The sequence below is a fragment of the Nilaparvata lugens genome, chromosome 3 (genome assembly GCF_014356525.2).
Source record: "Nilaparvata lugens isolate BPH chromosome 3, ASM1435652v1, whole genome shotgun sequence".
Classification (NCBI taxonomy): Eukaryota; Metazoa; Arthropoda; class Insecta; order Hemiptera; family Delphacidae; genus Nilaparvata; species Nilaparvata lugens.
Window position 1 is genome coordinate 74829118 of NC_052506.1, and position 22983 is coordinate 74852100.

At 33.6% G+C, this 22983-nt stretch overlaps 1 protein-coding gene across 3 annotated transcripts; it reads left to right on the forward strand.

Moving 5' to 3' along the window:
• The first annotated feature begins 2977 nt into the window (after positions 1 to 2977).
• On the forward strand, positions 2978 to 21181 carry LOC111048865 (seipin). 3 transcript variants are annotated; one of them, XM_039424548.1, is made up of 8 exons: positions 2996 to 3509; positions 5685 to 5827; positions 10063 to 10265; positions 16870 to 17089; positions 18172 to 18240; positions 19000 to 19163; positions 19233 to 19234; positions 20299 to 21181. In XM_039424548.1, the coding sequence occupies exons 1-6, from the start codon at positions 3202 to 3204 to the stop codon at positions 19143 to 19145; spliced, it is 1089 nt and encodes a 362-aa protein (XP_039280482.1). In that variant the 5' UTR covers positions 2996 to 3201; the 3' UTR covers positions 19146 to 19163; positions 19233 to 19234; positions 20299 to 21181. The 3 variants fall into 3 exon arrangements, with proteins under 3 accessions (XP_039280481.1, XP_039280482.1, XP_039280483.1); XM_039424547.1 differs by lacking the exon at positions 19233 to 19234 and having other exon boundaries at positions 2978 to 3509; positions 19000 to 19175; positions 20299 to 21107; XM_039424549.1 differs by lacking the exon at positions 19233 to 19234 and having other exon boundaries at positions 2998 to 3178; positions 19000 to 19175; positions 20299 to 21107.
• The last annotated feature ends 1802 nt before the right edge of the window (positions 21182 to 22983 follow it).

Genomic DNA, 22983 nt, shown 5'->3' on the forward strand with positions numbered 1-22983 from the left:
TGAAATATAACTTATATTACGAGAAAATAAAAATCTTTGGTATTTTAACATTTCAAAATGACTTTTAAAGAGTTGAAACAGGTCGCTGCTAGTATACACTACCGCCAAACCCAGACACATCCACCCTAGGACGAATAAGAAATAATTAATAAGTTGAAGTAATAAAAATAAGTGCTGGAACTACTAGTGCTACAATAAAATTGAGGGTGTTTGATAATTTTTATTGTATTTTGAGAAAATAATAGTTTAATGGTCTTATAAAGTTGAAGCGATATGTGAACAAGACGAACATAGAAAACGTTTCTGCTCATAGAGGGGTCTTTTAATATCTGATTTCATTTCAAAATGTACTATTTAAAAATATTTTCCCGTTTCTAATTCTTGTGTTAATTGTTTCCAGTTAAAAGTGGAGAAACTCTCTAGATAAAAAAACATTCCTTGAAGAATGTAAAGTTGCGAATTATTTATTGAAGTATGAAATTTCCTTTTGTTAATGAAGTTGTGAATTATTTATTGGAGTATGAAATTTCCTTTTATAATGAAGATTTATTCGAATTTTATAACATGTTTATTTGATGGTGTAAATCATTAGTGAATTGGTTTAGAATATGGAATAGACATGGGAAATTGGGGAATCAGTTAAAGTGTGATGAAACGTTTTTAATAGTAAAAATAAGTGTTGATTAGATTGAGAATATATTTTCAAATACGGTACTGTATTAAAAATGAAGAATAAAGAGAAGATTGGATCTGATGTGCGCATAAGTTGCTAGGAAAGAGGTATGAGGCATGTACATGAAACAAGTGGAACAAAACTTGTGTACCCAGGTGTTTCACGTGTGCAAAATGAGCCCTGGAATAGTGTGTATAGAGAGTGGCGGCGTTCAGAGAGTTGAAACGTCCTCGGAGATTATCTATCTAGCCTGAGGAAAGAATTTATGGCAAGCGAACATTTTGTGCAGATGTGATTTGAATTGGAGATAAAGTGTGTTAGCCTATCAGCTGCGGGAAAAGCGGGCAGTGGGTTTCCCGGCGACAGGCAAGCCTGTCCGGGCAGAGCTCGCAGATCGATAATGGCGGCGGTCGACTGCAGACTGCACGACGCTTACCTCCCAGGACGTTTTCCTTGTTGCTCCGATTCCGACAGCCATCAAGGGTGCACCAGGTGTAACTCAACCGCTGACACTCCCCAAGCGTACACCTCACGGCTACCCAGCCGCAGTGGTCGATCAGTCATGTCACCACACCGACTAATCGGCCGTCATCACCATTCATCAACTCTTTCATTTTTCATAATGCTCAACAGCTTTTGGCACAAGCACCACACTACTCCAATGCCAAACTAGTCTCTAACTAACTTGCCTCTGTCGCCCCCATACTTTCATGTACTGTGATTATTGTTTTGTTTCACGAACATCGATCTTTATGTGCTTCAATTCTCACAAATCATCTTCATATTTGTTTCACCCCTGGTTCATCATTGACTTCAACATGCTACAAATGATATGGGTTTTAAACTTTAACTTAGTCGATAATAATTATTGAATTATTCACTCGACTGATCAATGAAAATCAATGACATTAGAACTCAGATACAGAAAATCTTATAAGACGAGCCCCTACTCCAATTTTTCAAAAACGAGTCACAATCTAAATTTCAGGGATTTTTGTTTTTGATCAACTACTCTACTATCAGCACTTAAATGTAGGCTATAAATAAAAATCTCTCCGGGCTTAACACGAGTACATACAACAATTATATTATGTATTTACTAATAAATCGAATTGACATTCTATAAATCAGAAGCAAAACATTAATTAGTGGATAATTATGAATGCGCTAATGTGTATAATACTGCGAGTATCGAAAAGCAGAAGACTATAATACACCTACACACCTTATAGGTGTGTGATAGCATCTTTGGCGCTGTGATAGTAGCAGTCCCAGTCAAGGAAGGGTTTTAAGGTATAGAAGGAAAAGTTTGAAAAACAATTTTGGTAAGCTTCAATTCACCCGCAATTCTGTTTAGGGTAGTTTAAGAAGGTGAAAATATCAAAAGCTCTCACCACTTACTCCTGTGCTGAGGTGGTGGGGGTGATTAAAAGATACCATTTTTTGGTTTCTTGCATTATTTCGAAAGCGATGCGTCTTACGGACATGACTATTCCATGCAAAATTAAAGGTTTCATAATTTTCTTCAATATTATTTATCTCACAAATTTTTCTATCTTCTATACTAGTTTTAGAGATATCTGCTCTTGAAAGTGTGGCATTTAAAAAACCACGTTTGTCTCCAATTTTTGTTTTTTTTCTTATATATTTTTAAAATCGATAGAAAATTCCAAGCTGATTATGAAGCTTATGAATCATTAATTTCTCTTCGATTTGATGGATAATTTCGTAATTTACCGCATTTCCCTACGACTGTTGCAATTTGCAGCAGCTTTTTTTAGCGTTGAGCGTGAAATCTTCAGTTATGCAACAATAGATCAATTTCGTAATTTTCGACTTTCGATTAATTTTGTAGTTAAATGCTAAAGTGCACTTGTGATCATTCATGATCAAGCTTGATAATTGGTATATTCTCTTCAGTATACCCTACAATTATTGTTCTTGCTTGTTTTTTATTTTAACTTGTAACATTTGTTTTCGTTGTGTTCCATGGACGTGTTGGTTTACACATTCAGGCATAAACGAAACAGTTCTTCCAATATTATTACCAATGAGATTGTTATTGCTGGTAGCTAATTACAAATCATTTAAATGAGTTGAATATTTTTCAACGTACAAAAAACAATATTTCAGTTGAATAATTTTTTTTTGTCATTTTACCAAAGTGCTCATAGTCACGTGATGTAATCTCGACTCGTTGAGATCGTTTATGAACATCGAGGATCGAGCACCGACGACTATCAAACTCTCGATATTAAACTCTCAATAGATGTCTCAGTATCGATTGTTAATCAAACGATTGTCGATTCAAAACGAAACAATAATCAAGGAAACTTTTAGGTTAGAACTTATAACTTGGAACTTGGAAGTTAGTATGGAGGAGATAAACAGATTCGATTTTTCCGATTGTAATTAGATTAGTTATTTCCTTTAGTGATTTTAAGATTTGACAAACATGATTTCTATTCAATTGAATAAGTTGTTGGTGACAACTGGTTGTTGTTGGTGCGTTCTTCAAAATTAAAATTATGTTTCAATTTTTTTCAATTTTATTTTCGCTACTTAATCGTTCCAAACGAACTGTATTATTTGTGCTAAGAATTCAATTATCACTCTTTAAAATGTTTATTCCAGGATTTATAAAACGTCGTGTTGAACGTTATAAACATAAAACGGCAGAAGGAGCTCAATTGATTTGGGATAATTTTTTTAAAGGTGGATTGTTTGCTCTGTTTGGAGCTTTTATTTTATGGTTGTCAATATTTTTATATATTTCGTTCTACTATTATTACATGCCTTCAGTTTCACACACTCGACAAGTCAACTTAAAATTTAAGTGAGTATTTATTCAAATTTCTTCAGCTTGTTAGACAATTTAAATAAAGTTACTCAGACAAAAAAAAGATGTTTTTTTACATAAATAACTATAGCAAGATGTTTAGTCCTATACTGTATTGGATTGTAGCAAAGTTACAATAATTAAGTTAGATTCAACCAGTTACATGTTACTCAATTAAATCAAAATGTATCATTTTCTGCAAATCTGTTCAAAATAGTATTAGCCTATAGGCCTATCCTCAGACACTATAAAATATTATCTTCAATAATTGTAGGTACTGTATACAGACACATTTTTAATGAAAATTGACTTCACTGATAAAGGAAAATCTATTACTAAACTATAATAATAGAATAAGCTACCCTTATTACGTTATAAGCTAATTTATAACTAGCCTACTGACTTGATAAAATGCCAATGATATCAACAAAGTTTTATTCATTAATAAAGCAAATTGATTGAAGTTATATAATAATATAATAATTATATTATAGGCCTGTAGGGTCTGAACTGTAAACTAAATTTATGTAAGATGATATGAAATGATATAAACCTAGATTGCTTTTGTTTGCTTAATATTTTTATTTCATACACCATTGATTTCAATTAAGGTAGTTGTTTTTTCAAGTGTGTAAGTTATTCTTGGAAAGCTTAAAAGTGACTTCACTCTAAAAATTAGTTTCAAAGAATGCGTAATGTCCGGTTCATAGTATAAGAACATAGTGAGTCATTAAAAACTTGTTTATTAATCAGTACTCATCTATTTTACAGTATTGTACTTTTTTGAATGTATGACCTTAGGGTCACAAGGGTTATAATGTCAATTGATAACGCATTAGTTTCTCTCCTGAGCCAGATTTGCTCTCCCACTAAAACAACTTAATGCCTATAATATTCAATTATAGTAGGCCTACCGTACATAATTTCGAAACAATCATTCAATTAAAACTCAACTGAGTTTTTATAAAAATAATCCAACAAGATTCGTTTATAAAATTGCTTCTAATCCAACAAGAAAATTTATTTAAAATATTTTTTTTTTAAATTACAAACGTATGAAAAGAAGTGATAGGTTTTTTCTTTACATGATTGCACTGGAATAAGAACATTATAATACTAGCATCTTTTTAAAGTATCATAATTTAAATAATAATTATTGTAGGCTAGGCCTTTTGTCAAATAGATTGAGTGATGAACAATAATATAGTTATATTGAAGTCAATAACAAATCAAATACTAGCTGGCAGGCTCGCTTCGCTCGCCTCATCCATCTAGGCAGGGAGCTTCGCCACCTGGATCCCCGGCTAGATCGTCCTGAAATAGGATTAGCAGACACCATTAAAAATTCAAAAAAGACTTCCAGGCTCGATTCTCTCACCAGTTTTATTTGAATATTGTTGCGCAGAGATGCAAAAATATTTATTTATATTGGGATTTTCATTCAGTTATTTCTTAGTTGAAGCCTTGGTAAAGATATTATAAAAATATTGTACTTCAGTCTAGTAGTTCTTTAAAATTTGAAACAGGAATGATGTGAAGTTAACAAACATCCATATCTAGCTATCTAACCATCTTAAGTATGAATTAATTTGAGAAAAACGCTAAGAAGACAACCTATCTAGAGCATATCCTTGAAAACGCAAGAAAAACGCTTCTTAGATGGTCTTTTGGAGTTATTTCAAAACCCTTCCAATACAACATTGTTATACCTCGCTGAGCCTGTTTATCAAATTTGACCATTTTTTGCCAAATAGATCTTGAAAATGCTCAGAAAACGCACATTTTGGACGTATATTTTTTTAATCCGTTCTTAGTGCGCCTCTAGAAGGTCAACTGAACAAACCTGTCAAATTTGAACGTATTTGGTCCAGTAGATTTCTAGTTCTGTTGATTATGAATGAGTGATTGAGTGAACCAATCAGTGCCATTTTGCATTCATATTTATAGATTTTGTGACGCATATAATATTATTGAAGTCATTATCTTATTCTTTGACCCATGAATATGAGATATGTTTACCTGGTCTTGCTAAAACTCAGAATTAATCTAGGAAATTGGATATATGGTTTTATTTGTTTATTTTATACTGTAGCAATTATTATTGTCAGAGGATATTACTTATATGTATCAACAAATTGAAGAAGAGTTTAAATGATGGATTTTTTCCATCAGGTCGAATGTTGATACAACACGAACGAGTTGGCCCACCGCACATGTACAATTAACAAAACTCCAAAATATTCTGATGGTCGGTCAAAGCTACAGGATATTCCTCAAACTAGAAATGCCTGAATCTCCAGCTAATGTTAAACTGGGTAAGTAATTTTGTGATGACTACAGGTAAATCATTTCTAAACCCTCAGATGTAAAAATTTATTATTTCTAGAAAAAATAATCGAAAATGTTTATTCCAATTATCTCAGTTGGTTTAAAGCATTGTGCTTTTCTCCACCGTAAAGCACTTCTGTCGATGAAGTATGTGGAAAGTTGATCATTCATATATTTATTTATCTTCAATTAGATAGAGATAGGATAGTTGATATCCTCCACTTCTGCACTCTGAGAATTAGTATGATTTTCATCCAAATCTGTTATACAGGACTCGGAACTAGGTAGTATTCATACATTGGCGTTCAGGACAAACAAAATAAATTTAAAAAAATGTTGCTCATTATTTTCATTTAAAATGTTTATGAAAGACACAGTGTAATATTTTAACAAGTGTCGATTGAAGTGATATAATTATTATATCGTATAATTTCTATACTTGTACAGGTGGCGCAGAGAAACGAGAAATTTTGAGTGAAATTTCCACGAAAAATGTATTCATAATGACATTTATGATCCTACAATAGAAATGCTCACTAGTAAATTTTTCATTTAAAGATAATATCAAAAAGATGTGATCACATTTGGCAATCATAGCCTTTTATGGGTGATGCAGGGAACAGGAAATTTTGAAATTAGGTACAATAAATTCATAAAACTAATAAATTACCTATGAAATGGCATGGCATTGGCGTTTGCAGCCTGTTGTGCCTGTTATGAAAACTCTGGAATGTCAGTGTTGCATATCATGGGGAATGGGAATGACAGTGACTTCATTTAAATTATTTTCTTCAATTCATGTATTGTTGTAAGACATTTACGATGAACTTTGCCCAAGATATCTAGGTACCACACAGGCACGGCCCCAGGGACTTTGCCGCTCTGGGCGAGATCGGCAACTGCCCCCCCCCCCGCAAGTATCCCGTCTTTAATTGTTAATCCCGGGTTCCACCCCTTCCTTGAGCGATCGCCTAACGCCGGTTAACATTAGGCGGCTTCTGCCGGGGCGGTAATTTCGTCGTCGCCGCCGTTCGAGCAGTAGTCTATGGACTTGAATGGAAGCTTACACACTGGGCAGCAGAAACGCCGCGCGGTTATATTGCCGTTGGCGGCAGCTGTGCAGCCGTCCACTGCCACTGCAGCTGGCGGTGTTTTTGCCGCTCTTGTCTACGCAGTGGCGTACGTGACCAAATGGGCGTTAACAAATTTGGCGGTTGTCTACCGTCGCCGCTGATCAGTCGTCTTTCCCAGTTGCTCCAAGTCAGAGGTCTTTGAAAATCAGCCTTTTAAATTGTGTCTTGTTGAAAGTTTGTAAGCTGGTTATTTTTTTTTTTATTGTTATAAGTGTTTGTGGTTGACGAATGTGAGAAAATGAGTAAGTTAATAGACAATGAGTTGTTAATATCATTTGTAGAACAGAGGCCAGTTTTGTGAGACAAAACCCTCGACATATTTAAGGATCGAGAAGCAAAAGGAATGCTTGGGAGGAAGTGTGTATGGAGATTAGGGGGGGATTTTGAAACTCTGGATGACAAGGAAAAAACTGTAATATGCTGTATATCGCTGTCGATTTAATAAAAACGTTCATTTCAATGAATCCAAACAAGGCGATTTCTCTGCTGTCTTCTCTTTTCCTTCGATGGTACAACAAAAGTGGTAAAAGTTGTTGCCTTTCCATTTTGAGTTAAACACTTAATAATACATACTTTTAAAAAATGTGCAAAATACAATTAACTGAACACTCATGAAACAGAGAAGTCACAACACATTTGCGATGAAGAACTACAAGAATTATTTTTGCTACTGATCATATGTGGCGGTAATTTTGCCGCTCGATGTTTGGCGGTATTTTTTCCGCTGAATGTGTAAGCTCGACTTTTTTCGAGTCGGCGACGGCAGTTTCGCCGCCGCGGCATAAACCGCCCAGTGTGTAACCAGCGTTACTATTGTGTCTCCGCTGTGATGTGACACCACAGAGTCTCAGAAAACTCTAAAAAAATATGTTTTACAATATATATATATATATATAATATATATATATATATATATATATATATATATATATATATATATATATATATTGACATTTAAACAAATATTTGACAAATATAAATATTGGGGAACAGTTAAGTCCAGTCAATATAGACATAAAAAAGGGGGTGTGCTTGCAATTTATATCGTAGTTCTGATTTTTTAATATTTTATTTTGATAAATGAGAGAGGTTCAGAACCAAATTCTTCATGTGAAATTCCCTTGTGCTATATACAGAGTGGCCCAAAAACCTCGTATTTTAGGTTCATTTTCCAGTTTTCAGCGATTTGCTGATTAGAATAATTTGCTCTTGCCTTTTTTTAAGATCAAAAATTCATTCTCTGAATGAAATGAGATTATTCGGAACTCTCTATCTCCAATGAGTACTGAGTTATGATTTTTCAAAAATGAGTGAAATTTGAAGAAAAAATAATTTTGATGAATTTTAGTTTTTGATCAACAATATCTTCCGATTGTTACCATTTAGATGTATAATAATTCAAAATTCCTCTGGGCGTATTTTTGTGCTCTACAATCTGATATAAGTTAGAGCGCTCTATCTCATATAGAGTTCCAGGTACACCTGACACCAATGCTCCTTATTGTATTGTGAAAAACACCTCATTTTTAGCTTCAACCATCATCACCATCTATATTGTCCTCACAGTGATATTTCGCACAATGATATAAGCTCATGAGATTATGTAGTATGAGAATCACCCGTTAGTTGCACTTCACTTCAGTTGCACGTCAGTATTTCCTAGTGGAGAGGCGCGCTTAAGGACACGATCAAGGATCGCTAAGGATCAAGCTATCAAAATGAAAAAGTTTCCTTGGGAAAGCTTTTTTTTCAATCATTACTTTTTAAGACATGAGCGCACAAAGTTTAAATTTTTGGGACAGAACATTTCAAATTCGGTACGAGATAAATCCATAAAATTCAAAGAATAAATTCTTCATGATATTTTTGATTTAATAAGACAAATATTTTCTGAAAATATCAATTTTAGAGAAAGTTATTCAATTTACTAAAAATTACCAAAAATAGCGTTTAGTTGAGTTTTTTTTTTGTAAATTGAATAACTTTCTCAAAAATTGATACTTTCAGAAAATGTTTCAAAATTTTCTTGTTTTATTCAATCTACAATACCATGAAGAATTCATCTCGTACCGAATTTGAAATGTTCTGTCCCAAAAATTTGAACTTTAGGCGTTCATATCTCAAAAAGTAATGATTGGAAAAAAATGTTTTCCTAAGAATGATATATACTGGTACAAATCGAAAAACTTTGAAAAATATCACCAGTACAAGAAAGTTTATTTTTAGCCTTTGCACAGCCTTAAGACGTAGACTGCAACATAGTATTAGGCCTATTTAACTTGCTAAGTAATTAGAACTACAATTTCTACAAGTTTGTTTAACACACCTGTTCAATTAAGTAGAACTCGTCTGGCCTTTGCATGGGGAAATTCCTTCACCAATTCTTCAAGATCTGGGGACTGAACTATTTTATGTTCGCTAGACCACTCAGACGTTCCTGGGACATCGTTGATCTTAGAAAAGTCTTCATTAGCTCGAGGTTGAAAAGCTTCTTATATAATTTTACCATTCACATTTTATATTATGAATCTATTATTTATTTGTATTTTAAAATTTTCCGTTCCTTTAAATTTGCCGCCCCCAAAACCTGCCGCCCGGTCCGCCCACCCCTAGGGCCGGGCCTGGTACCACAGGAATACGTTTCTAGCGTCAAATGTGCAAATGCCGTCAAAATATTTTTCATACGACAGTTTTACCACTACTTTTTATAAAATGCTCTCATCGCTATTGCACGTTCCAAACCAGTTCAATAGTCAATTATCATTAAATGGCAATTTGTTCTCATCAGTTGTGCAAAATGACGCACATCTAGCGACTTTACAGTCGGACCATAACATTCAGAATTTCTCGTTTCCCTGCACCATCCTGTAAAAATTATAGATAAAAATAAAAATCTGAGTACCCTTTTTTAAAATTGTTCACTCACAACATGTTTCGGTTACGATGCCATTATCAATTTATAAATTAGTTTTTCATTACTTCTCTGTATTTTGTTTCTATAGCTCTATCGCAATAAGTTTTAGTTATTTTTAATGTATTGTTTTCAGCAGTATGTGGTATATTGATGATAATTGATTACTAAATTTCAGGAATGTTTATGGTATGTGCGGATCTGGCTGACAAGGATGGTGTAATGGTTTCCAATTCATGTCGCTCGACAATGCTCCATTACCGAAGCCAGTTACTATCCATTCTGACAACATTGACTCTTTCTCCTTTCATGGTGCTCGGTAGTTCTGAGGAAAAACAAACAATTATGTTGGAATTGTACTCCCACTTTGAAGAAGACAAGGTATATTATTTATCACATTATAATTTAGGGCTTTCCAGTTATTCTATGGTTACATAGTTTCTGTACAAATAACTGATCATGATTAGTCTCATTGGTGGCTTCATGTGCAAATTCAGAGCTGAGTTTTACTGTCCAATTAATCACTCTATTAATTATTCAGTTATCGATTAATACTCTTGTAAGACCAGACTCTCCAAGAATTCTATATTCTTTGTTGAACTCAAACGGAAAATTCAACTGGACTTAGTTGGTAATACTCGTACAGTAGCTCAGATAATTTGCTTTGGAAAACAAAGACGCTACCCCAGCTCTCTATTATATTGCGAGTTTAAAGTACTGAAAATTAGGCAAAGTTTTGTAAAAAATTCAATTGTGTAGGGTTGACTGGAGTAATTGTGAACATGTGGGAAATTTCACTTTCCCGATCAACTATGTTGGCAAAACTGACATAAAATCATATATGGTTGGTTTCCCTCCAAAGCTCTCATCATATTTCTGACTTCTAGGCGTGTTTTGAGGTTAACAGTGAGCATTCCAATTTTGTCACCTTCTCAAACTTCATCAACGTTTTGCATAAGATAATATTTGTTGCAAATTTTGATAGAAAGGTAAGTCTTATTTTATTGACATTATTATCCAAGAAATAATATTGTTTTGGCTTTCAGATAGACATTATTTCTATTGGAATACACAAGATGGTGGCTTTTTGTACACCATTCACAATTAGGCTCAACTCACACTTACGCAACTCAGGTCGAGAAGAGACTCGACTCTAGTCGAGAGAATGTGTTTTCAAATGGTGTCGTCGCGGAGACTAGAATCGACTCGTCTGAGTGTTACCATTTGGAAACACATACTCTCGACCTGAGTCGCGTAAGTGTGAGTTGAGCCTAACCTCGCAATGGGGGTTGTTGGGGGTTATTGTGAATGTGTGAATTGAATTTTTTACCGTTGTTTGCATGAAAATAAATATCTTATCTAATAAATTGATCTATTCAAATAAGCCACTATGTGATATATATTTTACTTACTAGCTGTTTCAAGTACATTGCATATCCGAGTTGATTATGAATTCAAGGTTATCAAAGCCGCTTTGTCCCGGCATCCTCGGAGGATATCTTTCAGCTAATAACTTACATTACCCGAGGATGCGCGCCTCCAAGTTGGTGCGGCTGGATAACTCAATCCGATATAAAAGATAGGATTGTAGTGAACTGAAACGGAACAAAACAAATGGTCAACGGCTCTGAAGGCGTAGGTAAATAACACTTCCAAACGGTGGAAGAGGCGGATGAACCTGGGCGAGTTAACCCTGAGAACAAATCCTGCAGGCTTGGAAGCAGCTAGATGACGTCCCCATCATCAAGCTTGCCCAGCGCAGCGTTCGTACCGCGGCCTGGGGACTTCTCTATTACTGACAAGCGACAAAATAAAGCCTCGGATCAGGACTGGAATAATCGGATTGTTAACGGAAAACCAAAAAAATATAGGAAATGGATAACGGATACTGTAAAAATTACCACTTGGAATGTTAGGGGTTTAACAAATGAAGAAATAGAACTGGCTTGCTTGCTAAAGGAGAATAATAAAAAAATAGCCGCCATCACAGAAACAAAAAAGAAGTTGACATATAGCTGCTATAGAGAGGATTATGTCATGCTATATAGCGGTGTTGACATGAACCAAAGAGCTAGTAAGGGAGTAGCCATTTTCATCAATAAATCCTGGGAATCTAAAATTATAGACTATTCTTTCATAAATGCAAGATTTATGACTGTGAGAATAAGGCATGAAAGAGGAAACTTCACAATCATAGCAGCTTATGCACCGCAGGAGTCGAATGATGCAGAGAAAAAGAAGGAATCGGAAGCCTTTTACAAACAATTGCAGAAAGTAGTTGACAATATAAATGCAAACGATGACATTATCTTGCTTGGTGACTTGAATGGAAGAATTCAATTTACACAAAGGAAAATTTACTCTGAAAACAATATATGCAATGGTTTGATCATATAGTTTTAAATGTGTAGCCGTCAATCGTCATTAAGTTATTCCCCTAAATTATTTTCGTCTAAGAATGAGGCTTGGCTTACAGTTCAATGAGCAAGGAAAGTTGTGTGAGTGTACCACACCAGATTTTTATATTATGGAACCTTTTTAAAATTCAAATAACAAAGACTTTCTTATACACAGTACTAGAAGGTTTATGTAGGCTATCTCAACATAATTGAACCATTGATGTGTATCATGGTGTAGTGTATGATACCATGGTTCTGCAATTCATCCAGTTTTTAATATGGAAATATATAAAATCTATTGATTTTGTTTTACTTTACCATATGCCTATTCATTAACTCAGATTCTACTTTTTCAATTTTTATTTATTACTCAAGTGTAATAATGCAAAAAAGAATGTTTTTCTTCAGATGGCAAGAACCTATGTGAAGAAAAAGCCCGATCCAAACTACACCAAAGAAGATGTCTTGTGGGTAGTGAGAGATGTGGAAAACGGCCAATGTACCTTCATGGAAGCGCAGGAGAGATATGGTGTTCCAAAAAGTGTAATATTCTATAGGATAGAAGGTAGGAAGACATCTTTGGAGAAAATAGGTTCTGGACGGCCAACAGTACTTTCATCATCTGATGAAATTGACCTTGTGAACTGCACCAAAGCCAGAGCCCGTATGGGTTACCCTTATGACAAACAGGACATTCTTAGCAATGTTGCACAGTTGATGCGGAAAGATGCTAGGAAACCTGATGTTTTCTATTATTTTTATTCGGAGCTTAATAGAACGGTAAACAAATGTGGAATTTTATCTGTAGAAAAGTCATGCTTTATGTTCAACTGTGACGAAAGTGGGTTTAACACAGATCCTACGCGTGTTAGAGCGATTGGGGAAAGAGGAAGTCCTCTAACACGAATCATTGGTGGTTCTGGAAGAGAATCCATAACTGTTCTGGCAATAATTTCAGCAGATGGAGGATATTTGCCACCATTTGTAGTTTATAAGGGTGCATCAGTACAAGCTAGATGGGTTTCTTCTAATCCTTATCCTGGCCCACTTTATTCAGCATCAAAGAATGGGTGGATAGAGAGCCCCAGTTTCATGAATGGTTTAGTAATGGATTTTTACCTCATGTAGAACGTCTGAGAGAGAGCAAAAACTGTCCAAATCAAAAGGCTATTTTGTTATATGATGGTCATGCCAGCCACATTAGTTACAGAATTATTAAGACTGCAATAGACAACAAAATTGAACTTATAAAACTGCCAAGGCATCTTGCTGACAAGATTCAGCCACTTGAAAAATGTGTATTTGCACCCATTAAAGGTTGTTGGGAGAAAAAACTAATCAGTTCTGGTAAAAAATCGAAAAACAAGGAAACTGCCGACTTACAAAATCCGATTTTGCTACTATTGGTGAAGTATGGAGGGAGGCAATGTTGAACAAAAATGTTATATCAGGGTTAAATTCAACAGGATTATTCCCTATTGATGCCAGGAAATTTCCTGAGGTAGCATTTTTACCCTCAGGATCTAAAAACTTACAAACTAAGTTGGGCTCTTGTTCCTTTTACACAACCAATTTCAAATGAAAACGGTTCTGAACTCATTCAAACTCCAAGTAAGCAAAACAGCTCACCCTCTCACTCTGAACCAACTTGTTCTACCAACATGAATGACTCTGATATGAGCAAAAATAATCCAGTGACACCAAAAAAGACACAGCAAAAACAGATTCCTAGAACACCAACAGGTATAATTGAAATATTTACTTCATCAATGGCAAAAAATATGCTTGATCAAACTACAAGATCCAATGATGGACAACCTTTTGTAAAGAAAGAAAGAAAAATCCCACGATTGAAACCAGAGCGATATGAAGAGGTCCTGACAATAGACGAGGTTTCGGTAAAAGTTAAAGCAGCCGAGGAGAAAAAAGGATTGGAAGAAAAGGTGAAAGAAGAGAAGAAAATTGAAAGATCTAAGAAGAAAGGTGAAAAAAACAAAACCAAACCTCAAGAGAAAGCTTGACTTCAATTTGAAAAATACTTGTAGACCTATTTCAAAGAAAATGTCTCTTGAAGAAAATCTTTGGGATGAGTCAGAAGATGATGAGCAGTCTATTGAAATGGCAATTATAGGAGAAACTATTGAGGAAGTAGGTTATGACCAGCTTAATTGGCAAAAAATACGACCAGGCACATTTCTACTGGTCGATCTCATTGTAGGCTCCAGAAATACAACACACAACAAATACGTATACTGTGTCCAAGATAAAGATGACGATGATGGTGAGATCCGTCATTAGCTGGATATGAAAGAGCAAATGATAGATAGAGCAATTGAAATAGGACTTGATTTGAAAACATATTATCGACATATCCAAATACCCCTTCCGTAGGTGGTAAATTGAACGAATAATAATAATTATAATTATAGTTCGACTCAGTTTGTGGTAGAGGAAAATGATGTAAGCTTGTACGATGTAAGCGTATTGCCTCAACCTGACGTAAAAGAAGTCGACAGGAAACAGTTGACAATCTATGATTAATCTATTCATAATTTGTATAATAATATTCATAATCTATTATCTTAATAATTCATAATCTATGAATTTAATGGGTCTGTGGCTGTTTTAGAAAAATGAATCAAGCTTGTTTTTGAGAAATAAAATCAATTCCATGTATTCTAGTGTTGTTTTTTATTCACCTTCCTAACCAGAGTACTACCAGACATTCTAGATCACTCTAGATTACTCATTTTCACTCATACTTCATGTGAGGTAATTGTAAACTACTATTCTGGGGTAATTGTGAACACAAATTTAGATTGATCAATCAAGAATGGTGTCTATATGATTTTATACAATAAAGATACTTTAATATTATGCAAGGTACCTAGAATATTTATTCTAGGTACATTGATATTATGTCTTGCAGAACCATATGCTTTCAATTTTAAATTATCCTCCTATGATATTTGAACATTTATACCAACTATTGATTGATTTCAGATAATCAATAGTTGGTATAAATGTTCAAATATCATAGGAGGATAATTAAATTGAAAGCTATGATTCTGCAAGACATAATATTACAATACTTGTTCACAAATACCCCTTTAGATCTGGGGTAGTTGTGAATAAGTAGGGTAATTTTGAATAGTAATTCAATGAAGTTCAATTGTTGTAGTTTTTATGTTTGACTAGTCGAAAATAAAGAGAAAGAATTGAATATCACTCTATAAGAAAATCAAATTTTTCAGGCTTCAAATAAATAGAATAGAATAGCTGCCTTTATTTTTACCTAGGAGGGCGGAGTTAGGGCGCAGCCAGCCCTCTCTTACACTCAACCCTCAATGTTATACAACTCAAAAGGTTTCAAACTTGTAAAAACTATTCACAATTACCCCAGTCACCTACCTGAATAAAAATAAAAATCCGTTCACAGCTCATGTAAAAAAGTACAGTTTTCGTTCACCTACCATTTTTCCTGTACCACGAACGGATTTTACTGTGTGTAGGAGGCAATTTGATCATATATGCCATAAATTAATCAATTGTATTTCGGAAAATTTTCTATGAACAGGATCTCAAAGTCAACTTTGCAAGTAATAAAGGATTGGATAAAATTGAAGGGTGAATTCAATAATATCTTGTAGTAATTGAAAACTTCTGTATATTTATATACATTTCAAGATTTTCTTTCTTTTTCCCTTGTCTTCTCTCGCTCTCGAACATTTATTCTTCTTTTTGTGAATATAAAAGTGTTCTACATTTTTCCTTACAATTCTATCAGTGTAGTACCATGTACCGATGCCAGCGCACAAACCTAGATATTGTTGGCATTGTCAGATTGAAAACGAGTTACCTTTAGTTTAAGAGTCTATGTGTTGATTGAAATCTTATTTTTTATTTCTTGCTTATCTATTATTTTTAGGATTCATACATTGTATAGTTTTCAATTTGATGAAATAAATTTGATTTGATATGTAGAAGTGATTGATTGCTCTTTTATTCGAAGAGAAATGACAATGAGCCAAGAGCCAAACTGTGCTACAATTTGACAAAGCATACTGTTTTCAATAAAAAAAAAGATCCGCGTAGTGATTCTAATGTAGCACTCCTCCGCTACAGTCTTGCTTGACTAGACATTTAAACTTTGGTAAATGATTCACTAAATTTATACTCGATTGATAAAATAATGTTCTGGAACTTTCCAATTAAATGAACAAGTCCTGTAGTCCTAGATTCTCTTTTCGTTTCAAAGAACAAGAAAACTTTATGCTCATGTCTGAAATTGAAATCCTAATGCCAACTGGAGATAACACCATATGCATCTAAGATTCAGGTTCGAGTATTTGTTTTTTCAAGATGAAAATAATTTGTGGAATATTCATTGAATTTGTTCAGCAAATAACAATGAACTGATCTGCAGTAAATAATTGATTCTATATATTTTTAAAACATAGGAAATAATGATTCACCAATTACACGCAAGATTTAAACGCATGATGAGAAAATTTGAAGACAAATTACTGACATATTGACATTATTTGTTGACAATAATATGTTTTTGACATTCAATTTAATTGCAGAATCACCCTGTCACCGATGTCTACTTGGAAATACAAGCTCTTGAAATCGAGTTCTACTCAGCCACATTGCACATCCAGGCCCATTTAACTGGTTTGCGCTATCTCATGTTTCACTGGCCTCTACTTTCGGCTGCGTTAGGCGTGTCATCGAACCTCTTTTTCATAACATTTATTGCTGCTGTCTCTTGGTGGCACATCTATGCACCTCGTGACCAGTATGGTGAGTCTTCTTTATTCAATTCCCAATCACAGAAAAATATGCATTGTTTAAGTTAGGTATAATTTATTCTCCCTGGATATCATAGAATAGTATTTTGTTTAGTTGAAATTATCAATGTCACTCTGTAATATACAAGTATTATTATTTAGTGTTGCCAATTATATACTCAAAGATGATTTGCGCATTTAGGGACTTGAATTCAAATCTTTCTGCTTAAGGTGCCTCGTTTTTCATGGAAAAAATGTATGATGGAAAAAATGTTTATTTCCATTTCAAATAATGTGTTTTTATCCAGCTTCACCAATAACTTCGTCAATAATTCAATCTAACTCGATCTTCATGTAATCTTCCATGCTACGAAGTTACAATGTCAAATCATAGAGAAAATATAGCATAATATCCCATGGTAAAGGTTGTCCAAATTTCAAGCCAAGTTTTTGTTATCTCAAGCCGATTACTGTCGACTACTGACGATTATTACTGTTTTGGCCAGGTGAGAGTGTAAGAACGGCACTGTATGAGAGACTACTACCAGCGTTATGTAGCTTTACGAAAAGAACTACGTGAACTATCGGCTTGAGTTAGCAGTGAAATTTGGAAGATAAACGTCGTATAGCATGGTATATTTTCTGATGCTATATTTTCTCAATGGTCGAACCATCACAAAGGTAGTCAATGGTTCTATAGAGATGACATTGATACATACTACAAAGAATTCGAAAACTCAGTCGCAAGATTGGTAGAGATGACGCGATGAAAGTGTTACCTACCATACTTCTCACTACCTATCGCATTGTTGTTTGATTTATTTGTGTCTAAAGTGCATCAGCATGTATCGGCAAACAGGAATTTTGGTTTAATCAAACGGCTTTGCTTTAATACTTGTCCATTATTCTAGACTTTTCAATGTATCTGAGAATGAATAGTATGATAGCACTGCTCAAGACTGGAGTTTTTAATGCTTTTACTCATTGTCTGATTTAATATCTCAACTCATATTTCAGTCTTCTTTACAGAATTAAGTGTTAGAATGTATCCGATAATCTGTATGTTCTAATTAATTTCATACGTGTATTGTCTAGGAAATCAAATGTTCTTCGCTGGATTTGGAACTCAATTATTCATGGGAGATTTGGATTATCAACCTGAAGGCAAGTTTAAACTATTTTCTCCTCTTTCAGCCATTTCCAATCGTATATCATAGTTCGTAATATTTTGTGTTAGTGTCACAAAAAATATATTTCAGGCTGATACCATTTGTACCAATTATTTGTGTTACTATTCTTTTAACCATTGTATAACTATTGTATTACTATTTCAAGTTCTACATGTCATAAGCCAAATATCATCAATTTTTGACTTGTAAAATGATGATGATGACATCATGATAAAGGTTATATTTTCTTTTCTCAAAAATATCACGAAATACTGGTATAGTTGATTAAAAATGATGAATTTACTTGTGACTTGAATGAAATCATGAATAAACTATTTTTTTTCTAATGTGGAATGAAAACCACTATCAAAGTTGATCTTGGTCGTATTTGTGATTACCACAGACAGTAAGAATTTTATGATTATAGAATATTTTCATGTTTATTTATGTAATAATTGTACATATTTAGAATAAAGTTAACCACAAGCTACTAGTTAGTAGCTCACAAATCTAGAAAAGCTGTACCAATTATTTGTTTTACTATTTCAAACTTTATTGTATTACTATTTCAAGTTTTACATGTCATAATCAAATTATCATAAATTTTTGACTTGTAAAATGGTTATCATGAAAAAGGTAATATTTTCTTTTCTCAAAGAATATCACGAAATACTGGTACCTATATCTAGTTAATTAAAAATTATGAATTTTACTTGTGACTTGTTTTTATTTTCTAATTATTGTTTTCTTTTAGATGAGTACGATTATGATGAATTGAGAACTGATGAGAGTGGATCCAGTAGAAGTAAATCACAAGCACAAGAAAAAACTCCAAAATTTGAAGAAAGGAAGACTAGTCGGTCTATGATAATGGAACTCAGAAGAGCAACGGACGAATAAGATGCAATTTGCATTCAAGTTGTGAGTTTGGTAAGAGGTGAACTTTTATTTCATTAAATGAAAAACTCCAAAACTACTTTAAACAAGATGTACTTGGATTAGAAACTTGGAATTCATCTATTTACAGAGGATAAGTGTTATCCTCACAAATTCCAGGCTTTTGGACCAGGGTCATGGGAAGGATGATGATCAGACCTAAAGCTTTAAATTATTTCCGAACTACCGGAAATCGATTTGCTAAATCATGGGATATTTAGCAGAGTTCATTATTAATATTCATATTTTATTCAACATTTTTAAATTTTATATAACATTAATGTTCATGTCGAATTATTAATTAATTCACTGTTGAAAATCATTTCGGTTCGCCTCAATTTTTCCATCTAACCCAGCCAGTCAGGAAATATTATAAAAGTCCACAGAATCGGAAATAAGAATTAAATTATTGCATTATTTTTGTTATTACTTGTGAAACTCATTGTTCTCATCTATTGCAAAATATAATACAGTTCTAAAATCACTAGTTATAATAATACCAATCAATTCTCTGTCATGGTAGCTTGTTAGTGTGATGACGACCAAATATGTGTCTTGTTGAAATTAAGAGTAGATGATATTCTCGTAAATTTTATGCTGCCAGCTTGTTTTGGATTGATTGGTAATATTTTTATTTCGAATGATAATAATTCTTATTATTTATCCCAAACATTTTATAAATTGTATCAAAATATTCTTGCAACCTATTCATGCATCCCAAAACGCATGGTCCTGACCGTGCGCATAAGGTTGGTCCAGCTCTGTAACCGGCCTAAAACTTTGTCAAGGTTTCTGCTTGGGAATTATCACTTGTGTGATAATTCTCAGTTTTTCAACAAGATATTGCTGTTCTAATTACAACTTTTATCTTCTCAATAGTAATTCATTTCTATACATATCATATTATCTTCTCGTAACAGTAATATATGATCTATAATCGAGAATTATCATGTCAATAGACAAATAGATATACTAGAATATCTCATTCATTTTGATTTGTAGATGTTGATATAAATCTTTAAAACATATTATATTTCCTTATTCTTCTGTTATTGTACTGTTATTCCTGTTTTCTAATTTCAATTCCTTTAATTGATATTTTTGTATTCTCTTACAGATTTGAAATATTCATTCGGAAGCAACTTAAATCATGTCATTATTTTAACCTAAATAACCGTCCAATCCAGGCGCTGATCAAATTTTATTATATTGTACAGTTTTGGTAGTTGCAACATGTTATAAACTTAATTTTGTCCTGTTCTATCAGGATTTGTTGTCTTTGATGATCGTAAAGTGTTCATAAAATTAAGTCATAAGACTGATATAAATAAATTTTATATATTTCCTCAATGAAATGTTTATAATATTGGGTAAAGTTTTTAAATCACTTTGAATTCATATTATGTAAACGAAATAAATTGTCAAACAAGGCAAATTCATTGAAATATTGAGCCAGAATACCACGAGGCAATGTGCAACCATTCAACTGCAACCAGTCTGAAACCAGTCGCAAACCAGTCTGCATTCAGTTGAGAAATTAATTATTACTCTCTGAATGAAAAGAAAGCCTTACATAGCCTTACATAGCGTTAGTTTATGTCAATTTGATCTTATTACTACATTCCTTTTATAATAATAGTGTGTTATAAGAATTTGTTCATAAAATTATTATTGGTCTCAAGGATAAGATTCAATTCAGTGTGTCTTGCTGTATTGTTAATATTAGACTATCATTCAAAAGTTGTCATCTTTCATAGAACTTCATAACTATGTACTTTTTCCCTAGCTGTGATTGTATGTGCCCTTTCAAATTCATCAACTGTAAATATTTGTGTCAAAAATGGTATCAATAATTGACTATAGTTGATAATTTAAAATAATTTGAGAACTGATCCGATTATGTAGCATAAGCTTGAACTAGTCATGAAGTAAACACACAGTTTTACCTCTATTTTTATAATGTCATATACTCAGTTTCTATTCATTACCAAAAAATTATTGACGGTTTGGCATTTCTCTTAATGTTTAAATGCTTATATGTTTTTATGTTGCGCATTTACGGCGAAACGCGGTAATAGATTTTCATGAAATTTGACAGGTATGTTCCTTTTTTAATTGCGCGTCGACGTATATACAAGGTTTTTGGAAATTCTGCATTTCAAGGATAATATAAAAGAAAAAATCTGGTGTGGTACACTCACACAACTTTCCTTGCTCATTGAACTATAAGCCTCATTATCAAACGAGAATAATTTAGGGGAATAACATAATAACGATTGACGGCAACATATTTGCAACTACGATCAGACTACTGTATAGCCTATGTGTATATACAATTGTTTTCAGAGTACTTTTTCCTTTATGTAAATTATGAAATTCGATGATATTTTTTGAAATTCGTCAAAACAGCTGTTCTACAGATGAAATATCTTGACTATGACTGTGTTCTTTTTATAAACTGCTCTACCTACCGTACCCACGGTATATGGAAGAAGAAAAAGTAAAAACCGTGTACCTACCTATCTCATGCACGAGAAGGAGGTTACAAAGTCCATTTCTCAAGGATTGGGTGGACCCCCCATTAGTACCCCAGGAAAAAGACTCATGTCAGTTGATAGAGCTAATAAATAACTATACAGGGTATAGATTTGAAAAAATCGTTAGAGCCGTTTTTGAGAAAATCGTGAAAAACATGGTTTTTTAGTAGCCTAACTGTCATTTTTCTCAAGAATATTACTGAGCTCCTGCAATTTTCTCAGAAATGAGACTCATGTCAGTTGATAGGGCTTATAAATAGCTATCCATGGTATAAATTTGAAGAAAATCGTTAGAGCCGTTTTCGAGAAAACCGTGAAAAACATGGCTTTTTAGTCATAATCCGCCATTTTTTTCAAGAATATTACGGAGCTCCTGGAATTTTCCCAGAAATGAGACTCATGCCAGTTGATAGGGCTTATGAATAGCTATCCATGGTATAAATTTGAAAGAAATCGATGGAGCCGTTTTCGAGAAAACCGTGAAAAACATGGCTTTTTAGTCATAATCCGCCATTTTTTTCAAGAATATTACGGAGCTCCTGAAATTTTCCCTGGAATGAGACTTATGCCAGTTGATAGGGCTTATAAATAGCTATCCATGGTATAAATTTGAAGAAAATCGTTTGAGCCATTTTCGAGAAAAACGTGAAAAACATGGTTTTTTAGTCATTATCCGCCATTTTTCTCAAGAATATTACGGAGCTCCTGAAATTTTCCCTGAAATGAGACTTATGCCAGTTGATAGGGCTTATGAATAGCTATCCATTGTATAAATTTGAAGAAAATCGTTAGAGCCATTTTCGAGAAAAACGTGAAAAACATGGTTTTTTAGTAATTATCCGCCATTTTTCCGCCATCTTGAATTGAATTTTATTGAATTTCTTATTGTCGGGTCCTCATGGTATAAGGACCTTAAGTTTAAAATTTCAAGTCAATCGGTTAATTAGGAATGAAGTTATCGTGTTCACAGACATACACACACACACACATACACACATACACACACACAGACCAACACCCAAAAATCATGTTTTTGGACTCAGGGGACCTTGAAACGTATAGAAAACTTGAATTTAGGGTACCTTAATTTTTTTTGGAAAGCAATACTTTCCTTACCTATGGTAGTAGGGCAAGGAAAGTAAAAAGGAGCCTCCTTCATACGCCAATATTGGAGTAAAAATCAGTCTATAGAATTATTCATTATAAATCAGCTGACAAGTGATTACACAGATGTGTGGAGAAGCCAATCTATTGCTGTACCGTAT

What these genes read in the sequence shown, in the direction of transcription:
- LOC111048865 (XM_039424547.1), top strand. Translation starts at nt 3,202, where the DNA reads ATGTTTCAATTTTTTTCAATTTTATTTTCGCTACTTAATCGTTCCAAA. An exon ending in CAAGTCAACTTAAAATTTAA is followed by an intron (nt 3,510 to 5,684) that starts GTGAGTATTTAT and finishes TTTTTCCATCAG; the next exon opens with GTCGAATGTTGATACAACAC. An exon ending in TTTGGATTATCAACCTGAAG is followed by an intron (nt 18,241 to 18,999) that starts GCAAGTTTAAAC and finishes GTTTTCTTTTAG; the next exon opens with ATGAGTACGATTATGATGAA.